General features: G+C 40.8%; 2 protein-coding genes across 4 annotated transcripts in view; both read right to left on the bottom strand.

Moving 5' to 3' along the window:
• Positions 1-1,790: 1,790 nt before the first annotated feature.
• On the bottom strand, positions 1,791-16,943 carry SKP1 (S-phase kinase associated protein 1). Its single transcript, XM_060765276.2, has 6 exons — positions 16,837-16,943; positions 14,448-14,544; positions 8,664-8,737; positions 5,134-5,277; positions 4,400-4,540; positions 1,791-2,205 (listed from the first exon to the last, which is right to left on the bottom strand). Exons 2-6 carry the CDS (start codon positions 14,542-14,544, stop codon positions 2,170-2,172), a joined length of 492 nt encoding a protein of 163 aa, XP_060621259.1. The 5' UTR covers positions 16,837-16,943; the 3' UTR covers positions 1,791-2,169.
• Positions 16,944-23,304: 6,361 nt separating this feature from the next.
• Positions 23,305-24,715, bottom strand: part of PPP2CA (protein phosphatase 2 catalytic subunit alpha) — a 66,327-nt gene continuing 64,916 nt past the window's right edge. For all 3 annotated transcript variants that reach the window (XM_060765280.2, XM_060765277.2, XM_060765279.2), the window contains one exon: positions 23,305-24,041. In XM_060765280.2, coding sequence (XP_060621263.2) covers positions 23,969-24,041 — 73 coding nt within the window. In that variant the 3' untranslated portion in view covers positions 23,305-23,968. The remainder of the gene's footprint in view (positions 24,042-24,715) is intronic.

Below are 24,715 nucleotides of genomic sequence, written 5' to 3'. Positions count from 1 at the left end.
ACCTTTTATGATCACAAAATCCTTTCTGGATTGAGAGAGGTGTAGGCAACATACACACAAACAAATCCTCTAGACATTCAGGGGATCCACAAAAGCTGAAATAAATGCTATGAGCTTTTACAGTTAAAACAAGGAAACAGTAAGTCATAAGGACAGTCAGACAGTGGTATCATCTGTGTAGAGGAAGTAAGTGTGACATGGACAGATTTGATGATTGGTGAGACATAGATCTTGTGAATCTAAGCCCCCAACAAATTAAACACCACCACCCAATCCAAAGACAGTGCCGAAGCCAAGAGCAAACAAGAAGGGCCAAGTGGGAAATGGAGTGGTGGCAGAGAGAACCCAATTGCCAGTGGGAACATCTCTGAGTGCATTGAGGTCTCCACCATTAACTCTAATGACCCACAGGAGCCCATTGCCAACTACACCACTGCATCCACACCTGGCTCAAACAGACAAAAGCTGAATGTCAGGTAATACAACTCCCATTATCCTCCAGGACAGCTGGCATGGAGGATGCTGATAGCTGAAGCCTAAGCATTTATTTACTTCTCAATTTTCTACAAATGTGAAAACCTTGGAAAAACAACTTTAAATATTTGATGCAATTTAGGTTTATAAATCTTTGAGCTATGTTTTGATGGTCAAGGGCAACAAAAAACATTTAAAGGAAGTCCATGATAAATAAAAGGTTAAGAACCACTGTCTTCTTGATCCTCTTGAGCAATAACTGCCATAAAAGAGAGGAGGAGGCGATGCACACAAACAGCTCAATTATTTTACCTACAGTGAGAATGGGAAACGGATAATACTGCTGGACATATTATGGGAAGACTTCAAGAGACAGTTTACCTTCAATGTTTCCATGAAACTGGAAAAACTACCACTATTTTAAGACGCCTCCCCTCGCAGGCATGTATGTGCAGTCTCTGCTGCTGCAAAAAATCTCCTGCATTGTTGTTCTTCTCATTGTTTTCCTCTTCTTCATCTCCTTTCCTGGCCCATCTGTCTTTTCTGCCTTGGCACCACAACTCTGCCTCACTCCAAGGCCTATCCTGCTGCCCCCTGCTTCCCCCAACATTGCCACCGTTTCCACTTCTCAGTTGTTCCCCCCCATATTAAATGTTGAAAGGTCACCATGGATCTTTTGAAGTTAAGAATATTTATTAAAAATTATTCTACTCTAGTGTACATACATAAAATGGAATGCAAAACAAGCTTACTGCATATCACTTCCCTAATCCCTACAAGGGAACTGTAAAATCTGAAAGTTATTCAGCTACCTACAAGTGGTTTTTCCTAGATAACCATCAAATGGAACATCACCACACTGTGTATACGCAGTGACAAGTCACTGCAATCTGACTGCCTGTGCAGCACTGCAGGCTAACAACTTTCACAGAACTATAAAACATTTCAAGAAAACACTGGACAATAGTGTAGCTTGCCTAGTAGCAGGCACCAATATTCATTGTCCAAGAATGGTTAACTTTGGTAGTTTTATTTTGATAGCATAGTGGAATTAATTCTGTTGGTTTTGGAAATAATTTCCATTAACGAGCATAACCTTTGTTATCTGGCTATAAGAAGGGTTTAAATATGTCTCTCAATGCCTCAACCAAGCCTTTATTATGCCATCAGAATGTATCTTTAGTGAGCAAAGATCTCAGTGTTTGCTGGGCAGTTGGGCCACCAACAAAATCCTCAACAATTCTTCCAACGAGTTTTCTGGGATATCCTGTAGTTCTTAGAAGCCACTGGTCTATGAATAAAATAGGCTTCATTAATTCTGTTTCAGAAAACTTTTGTAAGTGGTTTTATTTACAATGTCAGATGTTTCTGAAATCCTACATATTTTAATCTTACAGTGACACATTTAAAAGCATGGAAAGACTAATTTTGCAGCAGTGCTAATTGCCATACAGAGTCCACACTTAGTTTTGTTTTATTCAGAGCAGAGGAAAAGGTATCAGATTACACTGGTAAAAACTAAACCATAGGATTTGAATCTATATTTCAAACATTACACATGCAAAGGGAACAACACCCGACTAGTACAACTTCATTTGCTGTTGCAGTTGTCTAATATTAACAATTATAAACAGAGCAGTGCAACCAGTATTTGGAACGATCCTTACAGTGTCACTGGGTGTCAGGCACACGACTTCACTTCTCTTCACACCACTGGTTCTCTTTGCGTACCTAAAAACAGAACATTTTGAGAATTTAATTCACATTTTTCAATGTTTCAGAAGCTGTCTAAAGCAACAAATGAGAACGCCTCATTCAAATACTCATCCTACAGCATTATTGTCTAAGATGGGAAATAACAAATTTCCTGTACATGTTCAATTGAAACATTTAACCAAATAAACTACTTTGCACTAGATGAGAGCCAAAAACATGAACATAGATCCAACATAGGCATTCCTCTGAAGAAGCAATTAGAGTTAAACTAGAAATGAGTGAGTTCTGTTATGTGATGTAATTAATTCATGCTACCATGAACATAAAACTAGGTAGACTCGGGTAACATAAATATGCTGGAAACTTTAGCTGTGGGCTGCCCGCATTACTTGTAACTTTTATATAGAAATATACCACAATCGAAGCCAGACTTTGCCTTAGTACTGCACTTGTGGCAACAAAGCCTTGCCATGGACTGTACACATTAGCCTGAAGGAGATAACCAAGTAAGTTCTTCAGAGTTTAGTGGGATTAATTTCCATGTATTTACCTATCATATATACACTCTGTAAAGGAAAAACAAATTAGCAGTCAGGAGCATCCCCATATCCCCCCCTTCAATCAGTACTATCTTCAGGTTGCCCTGGCAGCAGCTTCGCTCAGATGACTGCTACTAGAGGAGACAGCTTGATTTGTTGTAAAGATAGCCACAACTGCATGACAGGCTGGCTGGCTGGCAACAACAACAAGGGGCCCCTATGCCTTCTCTCCTTTTCCCTACCAAACACAGAATAAGGCTATAGTGATGTAATGCTGTATGTAATTCAGTAGCTATATACACTGGCATGAAGGTTTGCTTTTCTAGTCCAAATGTTCGAGTCAACCAGATAGCAAGCCAGCTCTTCTTACAGCGATGATATTCCCCCTGCCATCTAAGCTCTTCGTATATCAGGCTCCACTCCCTCCACTGGCAAGCAACCTGGTTAAACCTATTCAGTACACAATGGCCTACTTTAGGACAGCCCCTCCCAAAGGTGCCCCCCAGGATTTTTGTGCTTCTTTATTTTCCTGAGTTTCAGTCATGGAAAAGTGGTTCTCTTGACCATATGAGAAATACTCATTTCATAACTGTGGAAGTGGGATTTTTTTTTACTTCAAACTTGGGGCAGGGAGTAGACTGCAGGAGTATTACCAAAATGTTTAATTTCCTAAGTGGTCAACCAGGAATATTATAGGCTTGAGCATGAAAGTTCTCATTTTGAGCTCAAGCACAGAAATGTTTGTTAGGTAGCTTTAAGCTCATCACTTTGTTAAGTGTCCACTGAAAGTTTAGGAATAATAGTTTACATTCTTTGTTGAAACAAACAAGGGTCAAGATTTTGATAAATAATATAACCAAGATCTATGAAGAACAGCTTGAGAAAGTGGGAATGTTTAGATAGGAGAAGAGACTACTAAGAAATATTCTATATTCTTTGAAAATCCAATGGGACATAAGGTAAAAGATGAAACTTGTCTTCAACTTCTCTAGACGCTAGAATCTAAACCAATAAATTACAATTACAAGAAAAAGAAAATATGTGAAGCTCTAGCTTGGGATTTTTGCTGGATTGATGTCATAGGAGATCTTCTCTACAATTGGCATCCCTTCTGTTTTTTCAACTGTAAACAGCTTTAAGTCAAAAACTTCCTAATAGCAATGCTAACCAGACTTAACACTTTCATCATAGTACATGCTCCAACCACATTAACTAGGTTAATGGCTAAATTCTAAATGGAATAGACTGTTACTCATCATGAATCCAAAAGCAGTTTTGACACTACTGTACTCTAAAACACGCAAAATGTCCTCCTAAACAACTTGGTATTTGCTATTTTAAAGGACCTATGCATATGCTGTGAACTTTTTTAACCATTACACTTAATTTGAAGTTACTACAGGCAACGTATTTAGCCATGCACACAATATATTCAAGGGTAAATACTCCAAAGATACTATATATCATCTTGGAAACTAAGAAGGGTTATCTCTGATGAGCACTTAGATAGGAGACCACTATAGGCTATAATTCAGACAAAGGAACTAGTAAAAAAAATCTACTCCTTCCTTAAGAGAACCCTATGAAATGCATTACATTGACAGGCAACTTGAAGGCATACATACGCTGCTTACTGAACACTTATACAGCATTTTGGTTTGCCAATTTACCTGGGCTTCCTCTTCTTCAGTGAAGTCATTCTTGATATTGAAGGTCTTGCGGATTTCTTCTGGTGTTTTTCCCTTAATCATATTTGCAACAGTTTTGCATGTCACATCCAACAAGCCTTTGATGTCTAAGTAGTTTGCAGCCTTTAAGAAAAAGATGTAAAGTCGTGCACTTACTAATCTACTCCAAAATACACTTCATTACCAGACTATTATGTATAATAGCAACCAACAGAAATAATGTAAAAATATCTAAATAAATTATAGGACACACATTCACTAATATACTGAACTGAAAGTTCTTGCCGGCTAATTCCCAAAACCACTTTAGGAAAGAATCAAAAAGTGGCAAGAAAAAGCCAAAACTCAGGGAAGCCCAATAAAAATTGCAATGTTTGCATCAGATGCCAGTTCATTAATTTTACTTGTGGGTTCAAAGGGACAAACTTCATTGAGCATTGTGTTCTCCAGCTACAAACTTGTGCTTTTCAGTCTATTTTACCTGCTAAAAGTTAATTTCTGCTTATTTTGCATACAGACATGCTGCACTTTTAGAACCATTGTAACAGTATTTCAACATTGCCCTTTTAGATTTATAAGATTGTTTTACCAAGAATGAAAGGACACTGCAAAACAAAGCTGCTATGGTAGATAAACATTTCCATCGCCTTACACTATTTGACAAAGTTCAATATAACTGTGTAGCATATAACAGGATATATACAAATCCCACCTACCAAAATTAGTTCAAAGAGAGTTCCTTGGTCTACTTTAAGAAATTCTTGGTCCCACACAGGGATGTCATCTGTTCGTTTCTCTTTGTTCTCATCATCTTCAGGGGGAGGTGGGTCATCTTTATGATGAGTGCACCACTGGATCACCTTAAGAAATGGAAGTAAATTATTTTGTTAAAAGTTTTGGTGCTGTTATGTTTAGTAGGCATTTGTCCATAATCACTGTTGAGTACAATTACATTATTATTGGTCATCTGTGCATGTTTTACTCATTTAAACAGATGGTATTGCCTTTTTCAAGCATTCTAGCTGCTACAATCCTCAGTACTAGACTCTCGGGAGAGCAAGAACTGACAACAACACAAAAAGCACAAATTTGCAGATGTTATGAAACAGATTTTCAGCATTACTCTCTCAGGCCCCTTCTACACAGCTGTATAAAAATCCTAGGACATAGGGCCTCCACTTCAAAGCAGATAATGTGGATTTTCTGCTTTAATAACCCGGATTATCTGGCAATGTAGAAGGGGCCTTAGTTTCAATCTTATATGCCATGTGAAGAGTTGGCAGCTTCAGTGGAAGCAAAAATCTTACAAGTAGGGGAGGAACCCATCCTTGAGGAGGAAGGCACAAAGCGGATCAGTGTATACTGAGTATGACAGAGCAATGACAAGGTTCGTGTGGGAATGGACAGATATATTAAACAGAGCAACAACAACAAAAATATTAATATTTCGGCCTGTTTCCAATCTCCCCTTTTTGGGCAAAGTCATGGAAAGCGTGGTGGCCTCACAACTCCAGGTATTCTTGAGAGACACGGATTATCTGGATCCGGCACAGTCTGGTTTCAGACCGGGACATGGTACCGAGACGGTCTTGGTCGCCTTAGTGGATGATCTGCGCCGGGAGCTAGACAGGGGGAGTGTGTCCCTGTTGGTGCTCCTGGACCTCTCAGCGGCCTTCGATACCGTCGACCACGGTATCCTTCTGGGGCGCCTTGCGGAAATGGGCCTTGGGGGCATTGCTTTGCAGTGGCTCCAGTCATTCCTGGAGGGCCGCACCCAGAAGGTGTTATTGGGGGACTCCTGTTCTACACCACAACCTTTGACTTGTGGGGTTCCACAGGGTTCCATACTGTCCCCCATGCTGTTTAATATCTACATGAAGCCGCTGGGTGAGATCATCCAGAGTTTCGGGGTGCGGTGTCATCTGTACGCAGATGATGTCCAACTCTGTCACTCCTTCCCACCTGCTACTAAGGAGGCTGTCGAGGTCCTGAACCGGTGCCTGGCCGCTGTAACGGTCTGGATGAGGGCGAACAAACTGAAATTAAATCCAGACAAGACAGAGGTACTCCTGGTCAGTCGCAAGGCCGAACGGGGTATAGGGTTACAGCCTGTGCTGGACGGGGTCGCACTCCCCTTGAAGGCGCAGGTTCGCAGCTTGGGTGTGACCCTGGACTCATCGTTGAGCCTGGATCCCCAGGTGTCAGCGGTGACCAGGGGAGCATTTGCACAGCTCAGGCTCGTGCGCCAGCTGCGCCCGTATCTCGGGAAGTCTGACTTGGCCACGGTGGTACACGCTCTGGTCACATCCCGCCTTGACTACTGCAACGCTCTCTACGTGGGGCTGCCCTTGAAGACGGCCCGGAAGCTTCAGCTGGTTCAGCGCGCGGCAGCCATGTTACTAACTGGAGCGGGTGGCAGGGAGCATACAACGCCCTTGTTGTCCCAGCTCCATTGGCTGCCGATTTGCTACCGGACCCAATTTAAGGTGCTGGTTTTGGCCTACAAAGCCCTAAACGGTTCCGGCCCAAAATACCTTTCGGACCGCATCTTGGCCTACGAGCCCACGAGGACCTTGAGATCGTCTGGGGAGGCCCTTCTCTCGATCCCGCCTGCCTCACAGGCACGTTTGGCGGGGACGAGGGAGAGGGCCTTCTCGGTGGTGGCCCCCCGGCTGTGGAACACTCTCCCTGCAGACATCAGACAGGCGCCCTCCCTCATGTCCTTCCGAAAAAGCCTCAAGACATGGCTGTTCGAGAAGGCATTTAATTAAGTGCTATAACAATGTGGTAAAGATGACTGGAATGGAACAAGGAATATGAGATTGGTTATGATTCCACTATGAGACGAAGCGGATTTTTAGTGTAGTTTTTGTAATTGTTATGTAGTTTATATGTTGTTGTAATTGCCTCTTTGTAAATTGTCTTTTATATGTGTGTACACCGCCATGAGTCGCCCTAAAGGGCTGAGAATGGCGGTTAATAAATGCATCAAATAAATAAATAAATAAATAAATAATATTGTGCTATGATAATATATTGTATTTACTTTTTACTTGTAAGCCGCTGAGTCCCCTTCGGGGTGAGAAGGGCGGCATATAAATGTCGTAAATGAATAAATAAATAACCCTGACAGAACAGCTGACAGAAATGTTGTCATATCTCAAACTTAGCTGTTATCCAAGGCAGGACTAATTAAATCCTGAAATGTCTATATGCCCAAATTGTCAAGGACATTAGATGGGAATTAATGCAGGTGTATGTTCGATGTCCTTGTCAACGAAGTAATGAAAGTCATATGCTAAACTCCGATTCTAGGAATACTCAGACCACTTTATTTTTTCTGAAGTAGCATATGTCAGATATATTAAATTAGGAGTAGATGGGAAATTCAGTCTACACTTCCTAAATCTAATGGACTAAATGAAATTTTGATTACAACTCTATATTTTTCTGATGTTTGTAATCTGCACACAGAATCATTTTATTTTAAGTTAATTTTAAGGGGGGGAAAAACTTATGTGCAGTGTGTGGTTTTGAAAAAAATACAGACAAACATTATGTGCACATTTTGAAAAGTAAATACACAAAAATCTTTGTGTGGACCAAAAAGTAACTTGCAGTCTAATGTAGAAAAAGCAGAGAATAAGCAATTAAAAAACAGAATCTGAGGGATATAAAAGTCTGACAGATTCCTCAATTCCTAGCCTGAAGGGATGATCCACTGAATACAACATCCAAATCTTATCCTGTGCAATGGAAAAATCTGCTGTGTACATGAGAAACTTGAAGACATAAAGTAAGATGCATGCAGCAGCAAAGCAAGGCCCTGCTGGATGCATAAAAGGTTTTAGCAAGAACATGTTAAGAATAGAAGAGGGAGCTTTCTTGTGCTTTACCATATACCGTTGGCACTGCGTGTGCAAATCAGTGCAGAATGTACAGCCAGAATGACTAGAATATGGACACCAGATTAAAAATTAAGTATGTATTTTTATTTTATGTCTACAGAGCTATATACTATTATATATTTGCGTGACAAAAACAAATATATATCCCACACAACCACTACACAGTAGCAAAAAAAAATCTTCAGGAAGTATTAAGTTAGCTTTTCCATATAACCTTTTTCTTTCTCCTGCTCTTTCTCCATACTACCTTGGGAAAAGAGCTCTACAATTAACAACATTAACAGTTTGAAAGCTGATACTGTATAAGTATCAACAATGGAATAGTTTTAACAGTTTACCTTTTTTAATATGGCTGCATTAACATTTGGAAGAGGAACAGGATCGTCATCCCCTTCATCATCCATCCCCAAATCTGGGAATAGAAAGAAGCAAATTCAGATAATGAGAACACTTGCACTTCATTCCACTGTAATTAGGTGGTACTGAGACCCAGTTCATGATTTACATTTACCTACGTTTTAATTTAAAAGTCATTTTCCCCAAACATGCTTACATTTTTAATGTGAAAAAATGTGAAAAAAAAGTTTATGCAAAGGAGACTCCCTGCTGAGGAGAACAGAAGCAACGGTTTGTGGAACTGGCAGGATGACTCAATGGGTGTACTATCTCCCTGGGGCAAAAAAAACCTCCTCAAGCCTTACCTCTTATCTCTTTCTTTTTGTCCTTGTGGGAACCAGTGACATTATAGTCATATTTAAACATTTGTTAGGATGTCATATTGAAAATGGAGCAAGCTTGTGTTCTACTGCTCTAAAGATTAAGACATGGAGCAATGGATTCAAATCGCAGAAAAGATATTCCATATAAACATTAAGAAGAACTTCCTGGTGGTAAGCGCTGTTTGGAAGTGGAATATGCTGTCTCAGAATGTGGTGGCATTGCCTTCTCTAGCAGTTTTAAAGATGAAGGATGGTCATCTGTCGCAGGTCATTTGACTTTTTCAGCATGGTGGAGGGTTAGACTGCATAGTCCTTGTGGCTTCTTTCAACTCCATAAATCTATATTATTATTTTGTTTTTATCTCTAAACTGAGATCATTAAAACAACAGTGCGCTTCAAAATCTACAACATACAAATATTAAATCTGTGGTACTCAATAAGAACATGTAGTATTTTTGTTCATTCTATTTGTGCATTTAATACTAATTTACATAGTTATACTAAGCAAGAGTAATAAACACATTTTCCCAAAGACTTCAAACAATGACATTTTACATTATACCTTACATCTGATAAAAAGGATTGCAGTTCATGAAAGCTTATCACACCGGAAGTGAAGGTTTCTGATGTGCCAAAAGGCTTGGGTTTTGTTTTGTTTTTTTGCTGCAATAGACACTGGCTGACATCCAATTGTAATGCAGCAAAGCATAAAGCTCTGCCAGTATTACAAACTTGGTCTTCCCCATTCTGTGGCTGCACAATATTATAGGCTGCACAATATCACTTGATCTGCAGTTAAACTTGTTGTGCAGTCAAGGCATTGTGCAAGAAGGTATTCAGCACCTAATTCCTCATCATCCCAATAAAGTACAAGAGGATTCCAGGCCCAATAAAGCTATCCTTCTGGTAACAATATCTTTAGACAACTTACAACACACTGTGTTGCTTGAACAATTAACAAAGGAAACCTGCTGCTGTATTTTGGTTTGTAAATTCTCCTTGCAAAACCAATCAGCCTGATCATACATCTATTTACATGGAAGTAATTACCTGTGTCATGGAAAGTAATGTAATTCAGTAGGATCCCAGTTCATGTTTACTTTTCATGCTACTTTTTTGCCCTAAAGAGAAAAATCTACTGCTGTACCTCACTAATCACACATTTGCAAAGCTTTTTTTTCTATTCAGTTCAGTAGCAGCTACAGTAAAATATGCTGCTCCCCTGACAAAACTATTTCTTCGTGAACAAGGTCCTCAATAGTCAAAGGCAACAAACCAATTCGGAAAACACTTTCAGCTTCTGGTTACTGCTCTCTTGGAAAGCACATGTCGTAAAATTAAATGTCATCATCCTGTCACTACTATGGACATTGCAAAATATAAGCAGCACTGAACTCAATGGAACTTAAGCTGTAAACAAATATCAATTCCTCTGGTCATCATCTCAGCTTCCCCACTCAAGATGTGACACATACATCATATAAGGATTCAATACAAGTCAAATAGCATCATCACACAACAGCCTAAAGGAGTAATATATAACAGGTCAAAGAGGAAGAAAAGGGTCTTAAAATCCTTTTTACATGTGAACAGCAACAGAGGTGCTTTCAACAATCCCCCCCCCCCCCCCCGAGAGAAACACAAATATGCATAGGGAGAGAACCCAACATCTTCCGCTGTTTATATGGAGAGGAAGTACAATTTCATGGGAACATGAGATCTCACAGTAATTTCATAAGTTATCTACTCCAACCAGGGTTGGAGTCCACTGCTACAGACATCCCCAACAGAGAGTTTTAAAAGCAGATGTTGAGGAGAGACCTAAAGAACAATCTATCACCTCACATAGCAGAATAGTTTTAATCTGAGTGGAGTCAATTTTTAATACATAATAATTTAATTCAAAACATGACTCCTGTTAAAAAGTGTCTTTCTATATCAGAGTTCCTATTTAACCAAGGCAGAATGGCTGTAATACATCTAAATAAAGAACAAGTCACTGTGATGTCAATAAAACAATTCTGAAGCTTGCCGCCAAACAGTTTAATTTTATAAACATGGCTCTGAGGGTCCTTCCAGACAGGCCCTATATCCCAAGATGTGATCCTAGGTTTTCTGTTTATCCCAGATTATCTGGCAGTACACTCATATAATCCAGTTTAAAATAAAACCTGGGAGTTTACATCAATATGGCTATCCATGCTGCACCATTACGTCCGTTATAATGACCAAAGGACTATTAGACCTAAACACTTCTGAGCTCATACAAAGCCTCTGCCATTAGTAATGCAGTCTAAATGCAGACCAACACACTAACGTTCTACTATGAAGAGAAAGCTATTCAACAGTGATTTCAAACATCACATGCATCTGGCTAGATTAAGAGATTTAGATATATATCTTGCCTTTTCACCCTATAATAGGCACCAAGGTGGCAACAATGAAATTCATATAAAAATACAATTAACACATAAATACAAATGTAAAACAGATATTTCCCTATCCCTGGTTATTTTCACTATTTTATGCCTGACCAATTTGATTTCCCTGCAAAACAAACACTAAATTGATATAAAAATAACAAGTTCTTCATAAAAATACCACTATATAAACAAAGGTTTGAAAAATAAAAGGCAACAACAAATCTAGGAAGCAGCCTTTTAAGATTTCTCGAGCTCAATTTCCAAGGATTATAAACAGTTTGCTTTATATAAAGACCATCTGGCTAGGTTCTACAGCTACTTTTTCATTTGCTGACAATCTAAGTTAAGCCTTAATCTTGCAAAATTTCACCCATTCCAAAGATTGTTAATTCCCCTGAAAACATTTCTCACTTTACAAAGGCTCAAAACATAAACTGAACAGGGATGGTGGTATCCATCACCACAGGCTATTTACAAACTCAAATGTTGAAAAGCTACACTGGTTAAAATATCTTCACTATGTATTCACATGTGTACACTTTTCCAGTCCCAGTTAAAAACAAAAATGTCATGACTCTTGTATTGGCAAGCACATATGTCATCTGGCTTCTTTGAACAACCTTCTGTTCAAGTGACTGCTCTCCAGCCCTAACTGGATATATTGATCGTTCAAACTGCTTAGGCTCCTGATTGTGGGCTGCTTCTGAGAAATCCTTTGATATTTCAATTTGGGAACAACAAATCGTCAGAATAATGTATATATAGAAGTCATTCTAGCACTTTTACTTTGAATGTTGAAAATGACTACATGACGATAGTCACTAAATCTTTGTGTTTCATAAATTATGTGTCCTGTGAATAAATATCCCCCCATCTGTCCTGACATTAATAAATGCATATTCTTGGCACAGGAAGAATGGCTGATTATATATTTTAACAAACCATTCTGAATTTTATAATTTTTAACCTATCTTCATCCACAAAAGCACTGCAAAAGTTTCTAGAGCTTTCCAAATTAGAAAACAAAGTTATCAAAGGGAAGGAACTCCAAGCCTTGAACATTTTAATTGCCATCTCCTGCATCATTTCGGTACTAAAATAATGTAAATTGGTAAGGGGTTCACCACTTTACTAACCTTAGAGCCCCAACCAAAACCACAGCCAGACTTGTGGCATTTCACACTGGTGTGTTTTAATATACCATGGAAACTGCCCCTCTCCTTCAAGAGAAGGAAGTGAAGCATGTTAGTTTGGCTGCTCTTCAGTTCTGACTCTTCATGTTATATCAGTCACAAAGGAACAAAGCAATTTTTATCTCCCTTTTCTGCCCTGGCCATGTATGGGCAACGACTGCTCTGGGTGCCCTGGCCAAACAGATGTTGAAGATCCCTACCTTGGAACTAAGTAATGGGTGAGGATTACCAGGCAACTGCTGAAATTATTCTCTCCATCCATCAATCGGACTCATGGTTGGGGGAAAGGACTGTCTTGTCTAAGAAAACTTTATGAAATTCATGTGGCTGTCACATTTATGAGGGGGCAGCAAAAATACTATATTTACACTATTCTAATGTGCACCTCTTTTTGGAAGGGGTGCTAAATGGCCCTGCCAAAATTGGGATGTGCATTAGATTGACATAAAACTCCTTAGGGGCTGGCTAAGCAACCGGCGAAGGGACCGGCCTGCAAAGGGCGAGCTGGATAAATGGCTGGTGAAGGGCTAGCCGACAAAGAGGTGATTTGGCTAAGCGGCCTGCAAAGGGGCGAGCCAGCAAAGCAGCTGGCAAAGAACAAAGTGGCAAATTGGTGAGTGGCCACAGGAACCAAGGACGAAGAGGCAAAGGTGGCCACAAAGGCAGCATTTGAACCCATTGCTCCAAGTGCTGCCCTTGAGATTAGGACTTGGAGCAATGGGTTCAAATTACAAGAAAGGAGATTCCACCTGAACATTAGGAAGAACTTCTTGACCATACGAGCTGTTCAGCAGTGAATTCCCTGCCTCAGAGTGTGGTGGAAGCGCCTTCTTTGGAGGCTTTTAAACAGAGGCTGAATGACCATCTGTCAGGGGTGCTTTGATTGTACTTTTCCTGTATAGAAGAGGTTGGATTGGATGGCTCTTCCAACTCTGAGAATCTGTGAACTGAAGCAAAGGCCTCAAAGCTAATGCCTTTTCTCACTTGGAACAAGTTTTTACCTTACCAACAATCATAGGAAAACTGCAGGAAAAAGCTATACCTTACTTATTATAGTGCCAGAGTGTGGATTCTATGGTGGCAAAACAATCATGAGTTTCTGATACTCAGCAGAGCAGCAGTAGGCTCTAAGTCACCTATTCCTTGATTAGGTGACTTGTGTTACACTGAAGCAAGTTACTTTGGGAGTGCTGGAGTAGCCACCCATCCCAGCAGCCTATTTCTCTCGTTGCCACTGTTGTCACTTGCTGCTTCTTTTTTTTCTTTGCCAACACTGAAGAAGACTGATTCTTTCTGCTATTATCAACTCCTTTAGTTTCAGCATAACTAGACCAGCAGAGGAATAGAATTTAGCCTATAAGCTTAAACAGAAAAAAGGAGTGATAACATCCTGAAGACTAAAAACATTAATTGTGACATAAACTTTTGTGAACACTGCATCCAATGCACAATAGCTAGCAAATATGGTGGCCTTTGGTATCCAATGGTTGGTTGAATGAAGTGGATGTCCACCTGTGAATACTTAAGGGCAGCAGTATACATGAGTGTACACACACATATATGCACAATATTAACAATACCTATTTGAAAGAAGTCAGCAGTTTACTAATATACTTATATATATACACACACACACACACACACACACATACACACACTATATATCACAAACTTTCAGTTAGAATTTCAATAATACTTCATTAATTTAGGAACTAATCTATTTCTACTGTGAGAATTTCTGAACCACTTCTTTCCATTGCATCAAGTATCACCACAATGTCCTTACCTTCCAACATGGTCTTTATGGTTACAGACTGTTTTGCAATTTCAACATCAACTTCAAATATTTCTCCATCAGAACTCTGCAGTTTAATTGAAGGCATCTATAAAAGGAAAATAATAGCCGATATTCTTAGAGCCATAGGCTTACATGATAGTCCTGCTTCATATTAACTGACATACTGATATGTCAAGTACAAGAGATTTAAAATTGAGGGTAAGCTGAGATTTTCTTATGTTGCCATACACAAAGTATTTTGAAGTTCTCTTAACACCATGTACAATAATCTTCATACCTCTGAAAAGCAGGGCAATATTATCCCCAAAGTGCAGTTGCAGAGCTGGCCATAGCAATGGCTACTAAAAGTCATATATTGAATTCATAAGTAAAATATTTTTTAAAGAATTCTACATTGACCTGTGCTTATTCTGTACCTCCATACTATATCTACAGAGTGTACTAGAGTAAAGTAGGTATATTTAGATAATATTGCAGATAATTTCAATATCTCATTTTAGGTTTGAACAAAAGAATACATTATAGGAACACTAATAAATTGGTTTCTTCTACCTGACTTATCTGTGACCCTTTGATGCTTGCCTTGTTCACTTTAAGCAATCCTTTGTTACCTGCAGTATGGAGTAGTCCCCTTCAAATAAATAATGTTTGAGTTACAGATTCAAAGAACTATTTGGGTACTTTTACAAAGATTTGATTCCTGGCAAGAACTCTGGATTCCAGTCATCCGGATTTTGTACTAGGCAATCATCCAAGATATGATACTGCAGTTTTAAACAACGTAATGCGTATTTCTTCTCAGCATCAGAGGATGCTGCATCATATTTTGAATTTCTATAATTTGATTAAGACAATAGTTCTAAACCAGTCTTTTGCTTATATACTTTGCAGGGTATCTAGAAGTTCTGAAATTCCTAATTAAAGTGACTTTTTAAAAATACTGAAGCCATGCACAAATTATTATATTTGATCATAATTATTTCTAGCCTGTGATAAAAGTATGAAATACTGAACAAGGAGAACATTATTATTTTTGTAGAAGAATGCCTCAGGTTCATGCCATAATAGTAAATACTTCCCATAGCCTTTGTCAAAGGACATTTGCCAACTGCCATTTAATAGGCCTCTTTTTACAGATGATTATTTTGAAACTAATAGTAGATGTGAAAACATTCAACTCTTTAAAAAAATCTGATTGGAATATCTGTAAACATCTATGAGTGATGCCAACTCCAGTTCTTTGGACTTCAGATTCCAGAATCTCGGACTAATTGGTCAAGTTGCTGAGGCTGCTGCGATTTGAAGTCCAAAACACTTTAGGAACCAGAAATCACTTACCTAGTTGCACAATGATTATACCAGCCAATCTTAAAACTGTGCCGTTTTTAAATATCGTTTTATTTTTACTTTACTATATATATGCTCCATTACACAAAATATTTTTAAGATTATATTCACGTTTTAATTGTGTTGTTTTTAATTGTATTGTGTCATGTTCACTGTTTTGGCATGTCAAGAGAAAGGTGGCATAACAATAAACAAAAACATTGAAATCCGACTTTGGGCAGCCTCTTGTCAAGAGGACACACTGTACCCAATTGTAGTAATGTTTACGATGACTGATCTAGGTGGAACTATTCAAAACAACTAACTCTCGATCCAACCAACTACCTCAGTGATAAATATAAATTATTACAATTATGTTTATTTATATACCACTGGCTCAAAGCCTTGGCAGGGTTATTTAATATTAAAACTATTGTCATTTAAAAAATATATTAAAAATATTAAGCAGTTCCAGAATATATGCCTAGAGTGACTAAGCAAGTATTCTCTGTAGTAAACAAGACGGTACTTCTGGCAATAACATATTTGGTTGGCCCTGAATCTTCCCAACTACATACAGAGAGGAGGAGCTACTTGGAAAACTCAGGACTCAATCCCTTCACGGAAATACTGGCCAGGGATTACATCACTGGCGAGGAAGCGAAGAGAGCCATTTTATGATGCTACTGAAAGGTAGGTGATCCCAGATAGAGATATTCTGTATATACACACACGCTTCCCTTAATATAATAGACGACTATAAGATGGGAGGCAAGAGGACATTCCTCTCTGGGGTCCCAAGACAAGGAAGCTAAGAAGGTCGAGGCAGAGAAGGGAAAGGAATCCCGGCTAAGTTCCTAAGTCACCCATCCTTCCTTTCTCCTTTCCCTTCGTCGGAGGCGGGAGGCCTCTCCCTTAGCAACCACCTGCGCGGAGCCTCCGCGCCGCCGCCCTCGCCTCACCAGGCCTCCCTCCGCTGTCTCCTCGGCTCTCCAAGCCAAACCCGTGTGGAGTGAGGCCTACTCCCGGACCAGGCCTCAGCCTCGCTCACCGTGAACGCAGCTGCGGCAGCAACGCCTCGTAGCTCCACCCGCCTCGACACTAAACCCGAGCGCGCTCAGGTCGCGCGCCGCCGCACGCTTTTTATAGTTCTGGGGGCGGGGCGGGATTCGAGGCTGACTCCGCCCTCTTCGCCTCCGAAGGATAGGCGCCTAATGAAAGTGCCTGCGCTGGAGGAAAAGCGGGGCGGGAGGATGGAGGAACAGCGGAAGACGGGCAGGCGGGACGGAGGGAGGTAGGGGAGAGCCAGGCACTTCCAGGCGCACTGTTTCCCGAAAAAGGGATGAGAGGAAAACGCTGGAAAAGCACGGGAGAGACATCCCGCCTCGACTACTGCAACGCTCTCTACGTGGGGCTGCCCTTGAAGACGGCCCGGAAGCTTCAGCTAGTACAGCGCGCGGCAGCCATGTTGTTAACGGGGGCTGGACGCAGAGAGCATACAACGCCTCTGCTGTCTCAGCTCCACTGGCTGCCGATTTGCTACCGGGCCCAATTTAAGGTGCTGGTGTTATCCTACAAAGCCCTAAACGGTTCCGGCCCAAAATACCTCGCAGACCGCATCTCGGCCTACGAGCCCACGAGGGCCTTGAGATCATCCGGGGAGGCCCTTCTCTCGGTCCCGCCTGCCTCACAGGCACGTCTGGCGGGGACGAGGGAGCGGGCCTTCTCGGTGGTGGCCCCCCGGCTGTGGAACACTCTCCCTGCTGAAGTTAGACAGGCGCCCTCCTTGATGGCCTTTCGTAGGGGCCTAAAAACATGGCTCTTTGAACAGGCCTTCAATTGAGTGTAGTTAAATTGACAATGGAATGAACTAGGACTACGAATTTCGGCTATGACCCCAGGACTTGACGAAGCGGATTTTTAGTATAAGTATATGTTATGTTGTATCCGTCTGGTTTGTATTGTCTTTATTTACTGTACATTGTCTTGTTGTTGTTGTTCACCGCCCCGAGTCGCCTTCGGGCTGAGAGGGGCGGTCAATAAGTGCAAGAAATAAATAAATAAATAAATAATAAGAGGCCCTTCACTTCCTTGGGGTCCTTCAGGCAGAATCCATGGCCGCCTACGTAGGAAACAAACGCTCCCAAGGAAACCGTCGCCTCGCATTGGCGGCCATTCTGGCGCGCGTCATAAACGTAAGGGCGGCGCTGGCCAACCCGACGTGCTTCAGAGTAGTACAGGCACGGGCAAGCCTGGGCCCTCCCTCCAGGGGGGTTGGATTTCCATTCCCACCATTCCCAACAGCCTCAGGGCCTTTCCTTTCCCCCCTCAGCCGCTGAAGCGAAGAGGGAAGGGCTTGGGCCTGTTAGGAAAACACCTGGAGGGCCCACGTTTGCCCTGGATGCTGTCAGGCCCGAACTCCCCTACTCTTAAAGATACAGGCTCTAAATTATATATCCTGCCTTTGGAGGCAGCATATTAGTAGCATCACGAACTTCATTTTAACGTAGAAGAACTGTTTAACAATAATATAACGGGGCATTGAACCAAGCCAACGCTGGATCTGGACCAAACTTGGCACATAGAGCCATTGTGCCCAACAGTGAATACAGGCAGGGATTGGGGAATGATTGCCCTTTTCAAATGGTAGTTGTTGTTTACCTGGATTCAGGAAGCACCGAAGGCAGCCAACATCATATCTGGACCAAACACGGCCAACTGTGCATACAGGACAGGCGGGGATTGGGAGTGATTGACCTTGTATCTGAGAGTTATCCAGAGGGCACTGAACCAAGCAAACGCTGGATCTGGACTAAACTTGGCGCATGGAGCCAATGTGCCCAACTGTTCATAGAGGCATGGATTAGGGAATGATTGCCCCTTTTCAAATGGGAGTTGTTGTTTACCTGGATCCAGAGAGGTCTCAGAAGGCAGTCGACAGGCTCGACTCACGGGCACAAAGGCCTATTGCAGCCTCCGAGCGGTCTGTGGTGCAGCAGCATCCTCTTTGGCGCCAGGGCTGTCAGCGCACTCCCCTGCCTCTCCTGGCACTGAAGGCTGAAACCAGGGGCACCGAAGAGGAAAGTGAGTGCGCCGAGGGCCCAGGCACAGACAAGGACACCACTGGGCCCTTTTTGCGGACTATCCTGAGAATTTGGGGGGGGGGGTGAAGCACCTCAACCCCCCCCCCCCTCGGCTACATGTATGGCTGCTGTAGTAGCTGCGAGCTCGCTTGCACCTGTGGGCTGTTGCCCCTCATTTGAGCAGAGAACACATGCGTCTACTTTGTTGTGTTCATCCCACAGTATTACCTACATTGTCAGGAATCTGGTATGAGCTGTTCACGCCACAGAAAGCCACACTTTTTCAGAAGTCGCCCAGAACTTTTGTTCTACAAGTTGTGTGAAGAGCCTTCCAGGTCTAGATACCCTGATCCCCTCTGATGTTGGAGGATTAATGGGGTTAGCCCTGGTTAGTACTTGGATGGCAGGCGCAAACTAAGAATCCCAGTGGCTGTGGGCTGTTTCAGAGGAAGGGAACTCCTGGGGCCTAAAATGGAGTAACTTAAAGGCATGCCACATACTGCTGCTCCTTGCCACATCCTCAGCAGGTGCCTTATTTCAGCAATACCATGTCAGACTATACAGAGAAGCCATTGAAATCCATAAGCATGTGGAGAATTTCAACAGAAAGGAGGAAACTATGAAAATGAACAAAATCTGTCTACCTATATTGAAAAAAACCCTCTAAAATCAAAACAGTAAATAAAGAACAACTCAAAAGGGGGAATTCCAGACAAGAAACAATCAGGGCCAGTTAATCACTCCCCCCCCCCCCCCTACACACACACACAAGATTCTCCCCGGCAGGAAGCAGGCAGACCTTGAAACTGCAAGGCTATTAAATGCTAATCAAGGTGGCCAATTGAAACATTTGCGCCTGCCTCAAACAGACATGAGTTATTTCTCCCACCCTGGACATTCCACAGATATATAAATCCCACTTTCCTAGTTTCCAACAGACCTTACAACCTCTGAGGATGCCTGCCATAGATCCAGGCAAAACGTTGGGAGAAAATGCTTCTGGAACAAGACCATACAGCCTGAAAAACTTACAGCAACCCAGTACAGGTATAAATTGAGCATCCCTTATCCAGAATTCTGAAATCCTCCCAAAGCATCGCCTTGGGTAGCTGAGATAGGGGCGCTTGTGCTTTCTAATGGTTCTGATGGTACACATACATTGTTTCTTGGGCCAAATTATTAAACGTTGTATAGAGTTACTGGGATGAGGGAATTGTGAATGCTGTGGGCTGCATTTCAGAGGAAGGAACTTACAAACCCACCTGTGAATATCCGTTACCTAAGAAAACCCAATGAATATGAATATGAAGGACTCACCATAAGTCTACGGACTCCTTGATGTGTTATGTCTATACAGATATTTTTAAATTGAGGTTGAGGTCAGGATGACTATGCACCACTCCCAGTATGGAAACGGAATGCCTCAATTTATCAGATGGTAGGGGAAATGCAGGCGAAGGTGTGTTATCATGTGAAGTCTTTCACCGTTGGATTAAGAGGCCTTCGGCCTGACTCCACATAGACATTTATTATGCCCAACAGAATAGGCACATAAAGTCCATGCAGCTAAAGCTATTGTACAGCCTTTTCATATTGCCTGGATCCAACTGGCACCTGATACCATTCTATTAGTATTGTGTTTGCTTTCTTATTAGGCCATATTACTGTAATTTCACCCAGGGAGGATCATCTCGGTAAAATTCAAATGACTACTAATTAAAACTCTTACATTTATGATCTTTTGATTTATCTCTCTCGATTTGAATACCTCTCAGCAGTAAAACACAACTGATTGCCAAATCTGAACCCTTAAAATCTATTTTTTTGATCTGGATAGTTAACTATCAGAGGAAAAAAAACTCATCTATAGAAAAAGAATCCTATTAATATCCTGTTTTCCTTACACAGCTCTCAAATGCGAAACATCTTCCAGACGGGGAGGGGGAGGGAGGGGTTATTCTTTTTCTCTCACAGACATGACAGAAAAATCCCTTCTCTGAACATGCTATTAGTATTTAAGTGATGTTCCCTTTGAAGTGCAAGTAGCAGCTTCAATGGCACTCTTTTTGCCAGGAGTAGCCATAGGAAGGGAAAGACCTTCAGGTCCCCCATCCACGGTCCTGAAGCTGTGCAGGTTTTCTCATGGCCATTATTTGCACAGTAAAAGGGAAAGGTTTGCTTACCTATAACTGTAGTTCGCCGCGTGGTCATCACACAAAGAGGTCCTGTGTGCAGTGCAAGTTTCAAAACCTTAAAGCCATGCAACCCACCCACTCCCTTTGGGGGGAGCAATAGCTCACCTACTCAGTTCAGGCCATGCCACTGTGCTTCCTGCCTAACCCTCAACTCCATGGACACCCAAGTAGCAGCATTCAAGGATCTAAAGCAGGGGTCCTTAAACTAAGGCCCGAGGGCCGAATCCGGCCCTCCAAGGTCATTTACCCGGCCCTCGCTCAGGGTCAACCTAAGTCTGAAATGACTTGAAAGCACACGACAACAATCCTATCTCATCAGCCAAAAGCAGGCCCACACTTCCCATTGGAATACTAATAAGAGTACATTTATTAAAATTTGTTCTTTATTTTAATTATTGTATTGTTGTTAAGTATTTTTTGCACTACAAATAAGATATGTGCAGTGTTTTTAGGAATTCATTGGTTTTTTTTCAAAATATAATCTGGCCCCCCAACGGTTTGAGGGACTGTGACCTGGCCCTCTGTTTAAAAAGTTTGAGGACCCCTGATCTAAAGGCATGTCATGACAAGGGATGGATGAGTGGAGGGCTGTATGAATTCAGAGATATGCTTAAATTTTGTTAATTAAATTTTGCCACTCCTTGCAAATAACAGTACATTTCATCAGATAGTCCTCCCTAAAATATAGCTGTATGTATACAAACCAAATGAAGACAATTTTATTAAAATATACCTGAAATATTTTTGGATCCCCTTACTTTAGTTTTGGACTACACTGTAATTGTTATTGTGTAGGAAAAAGATCAAACTTGAATACACTGGGGCACCTCTAGCTGATGGCTGATGAAATGCAAAATGTAAGAGAAGCTGGTGCTGATCCTTGCAAATTCAGGTCAGCCTCTCAAGTCTCTTAACATTTCAAATATGACAGCATCCAGATTTTTCTTAGGGAATAAATTTAACCATTTAACCAAATCTAACCAGTTGGGTACTCTTCAGCTCTTAAAAAACACACACCTTATGTAAGCCCTGTGACTTCATGCACAATAGTAATATGACATAAAATATCCAATCTGTTTCCAGTCTAATTTGTTTTTGCCTTGGCTTTGTTTAAACAGATCCTTAATATACTCATGTATACCCTGCGTGAGAGTCAGTACGGTGCAGGAGTTTGAGCACTGAAGTGTAACAGATTCTGGAGAACAGGGATCAAATCGCCACATAACCATAGAAACCCATTGGGTTACAGAAACAACCTGAAGGTACATAAACATATCCTTACCAGAAAAAAGTGATAGTTGCATAAATTCTAAAATTAGAGAAAAGTCACACATTCAGCTTTGCTCTTTAACATATTAAACAAAGACACTGCTTTGCCTAAAACACAGTATGATTTGCTCAGCAATCACTAGAGTACCAGAAAAACCCAATTGGGGGGGGGGGAGTGCAATATGGGGATGGCTACAGTCCCTCATAATGCTTTCAAATTCATCTTTCTCAACAACTAATTAGCAACTATGAGCCAGAAGTAAATTTCTATTATATATCTGAGACATTTTTCCTTAGAAACTAGTGCTGCATGGAAATTTACTACGTGGAACAGCATGTGTGGTGACTAGGTAAGTTCCACAAATATGTTTAATGTACTGGCAACACAGCATTTGGGGTCTTACATACTTGTTTCATGGCTTCCTCTTCACTTCCAATATTTAAACATGACAATGAGAAAATGTTATGTTGAGCAACTGGGGACGAATCCTTTTCCTATTAAATAAGAGTTGCTATAATGTGATAAGAGACTGAATTATGAACCTTAATGCAATTTCAAATAATCTGAATAGTAAAGCACTCTTTAAAAGTAATTTGTTGAAACAAGGTTGAAATATAATGTATGTATCCAATTTGAAGTGACAGCAATGAAATATAAGATTGCCCTTTTCTCAAAATTACCATCCTAATGATATAATTAGTGGGAAAATACTAATAGGCAAATGGTTGTCAATGTTATATTTTAATCATACGGAGTCTTAAAACTGTATTTCTCAAGAGTTCTTCACATGCACTTATGTTTATAAAAAACTTATGTTTATAAAAAAAACCTCAATCGCTCCAAACAGCTCTTAAAATACTGTCATGTGGCTCAAGTTGGATTCCTTATAGACTGAAAGAGACATAAAAGACAATTGTAATTGAAAATGGTATGTGAATGAAATACATGTAAAAGTCAACAAACTTCAACCCTTTTAGTTCACAAGTTTATTATGAAAAAATGCTGCAACACTCTTCTGCAGCAACGTCTTACAGAAAAAAAGGCTCTTTTCAAAATAACTCACTATGATGGACAAATACATGAGGCATTGTGTAGAGGGAAAGTGTGACAGAAGAATGCAGGTGGAACAGTTCAGACAAAACAATCATACAATTAAATTAAACAGTTTTCCCTTAAAAAAACAGTTTCGGAACACAAATAAGAAAAGTCGGTCTTGGTACTTATTTAAAATGTTCATTAAGCTTCAATGATAGTTAGCTATTCTTATCTACAGTCATGCTGGAAAGCTACAGCTAAATGGAAAGTTAATTGTATTCACGAGGTGTTAAATGTCTACATCTGAATGTTTGCAATCTCTCAGAGAAAGCAAAAGTAACTACAAGTAGAGCTATGCCAGAAACTGGTTTATTGACCAACAATGTTGCTTCAGCATGCAATGAACTGGTTCATTCTAAAGTGGTCACAGTCGCTGACAGACAAGAGGCTTTGTATTTCAATATGGCACATCTTTTGGTCCATGTGAAAACAGGTTTCAATGTTAAATGTTTTCTGACATTCTGGAGTTACTGTTGCTCTTCTCATATCCTTTAGGTCAACTTATGGTTCATGGCAATACTGTACAAGTGTAAAATCTCATTACAGGAAATAGTCTGGAGTACGACGAGTGACATGTGGTTCACCTCTGCGTGGCGCAGGATCAAACTGCAAACTGGAAGACACAGTACATGTTTAATCAAGATTTCCTCTGGTCTGCAACAATCTTGTTATCAAGAGATAGTGGCTCTTTCATACACTTTACTCTTCTGATCTAGATCTAGGGGTTACTTTTTCAGTGTATTCAGTTTCTATCAGTACTACCTTGTATAACATTTGTTCAAACTCTTGTTTTTAGATAGGGGTGTACAAAGTGTATCCTCCAGTGCCCATTTTATAGCCAAAGGGGTCAATTGTTTTATCTCAAAGTACTCAGGTGTGCCCTGTAGGGGTGCAAGGGGCATTTTTGCCATACCTCCTGGCACTTTAAAAACAACAGGAAATTAAAATTGGTAAATTTCGGGGAACTTCATTAGCCAAAAAAAGGCCTCATCTGAGTGCAATCGACATGCAAGACTATGACCATCCTACTGTAATAAATTCTATAGTGCTTCTCAAAAGAGCATATAGTCATCTGGATATATTACAACTTCCAAAATTGCTGCTGACTCTGCTGGCTGTTGTGATGGGAATTGCAACCCTTCTCCATCTCCCACGCTGGAGAGAACAGCTACACTTAATTTTTACACAGAACTGCAGCCTTAATCTTTTAAGTGACAAAACCCCCCTCAAGCATACTTTTTATTTCAAAGGCAAGCAAGTGATATTCTGTAAACATTCCTGTTGAAA

This window comes from Anolis sagrei, chromosome 2 (genome assembly GCF_037176765.1).
Source record: "Anolis sagrei isolate rAnoSag1 chromosome 2, rAnoSag1.mat, whole genome shotgun sequence".
Classification (NCBI taxonomy): Eukaryota; Metazoa; Chordata; class Lepidosauria; order Squamata; family Dactyloidae; genus Anolis; species Anolis sagrei.
Note: the sequence above shows the minus strand (reverse complement) of the source record. Positions and strands in the feature narration are given on the sequence as shown.

Coding starts and splice junctions, on each gene's coding strand:
- SKP1 (XM_060765276.2), bottom strand. CDS start 14,544: ATGCCTTCAATTAAACTGCAGAGTTCTGATGGAGAAATATTTGAAGTT. Junction 8,738..14,447: donor CATAAAGACCATGTTGGAAG/GTAAGGACATTG, acceptor TTCTATTCCCAG/ATTTGGGGATGGATGATGAA. Junction 5,278..8,663: donor ATGCAGCCATATTAAAAAAG/GTAAACTGTTAA, acceptor CCATTTCTTAAG/GTGATCCAGTGGTGCACTCA.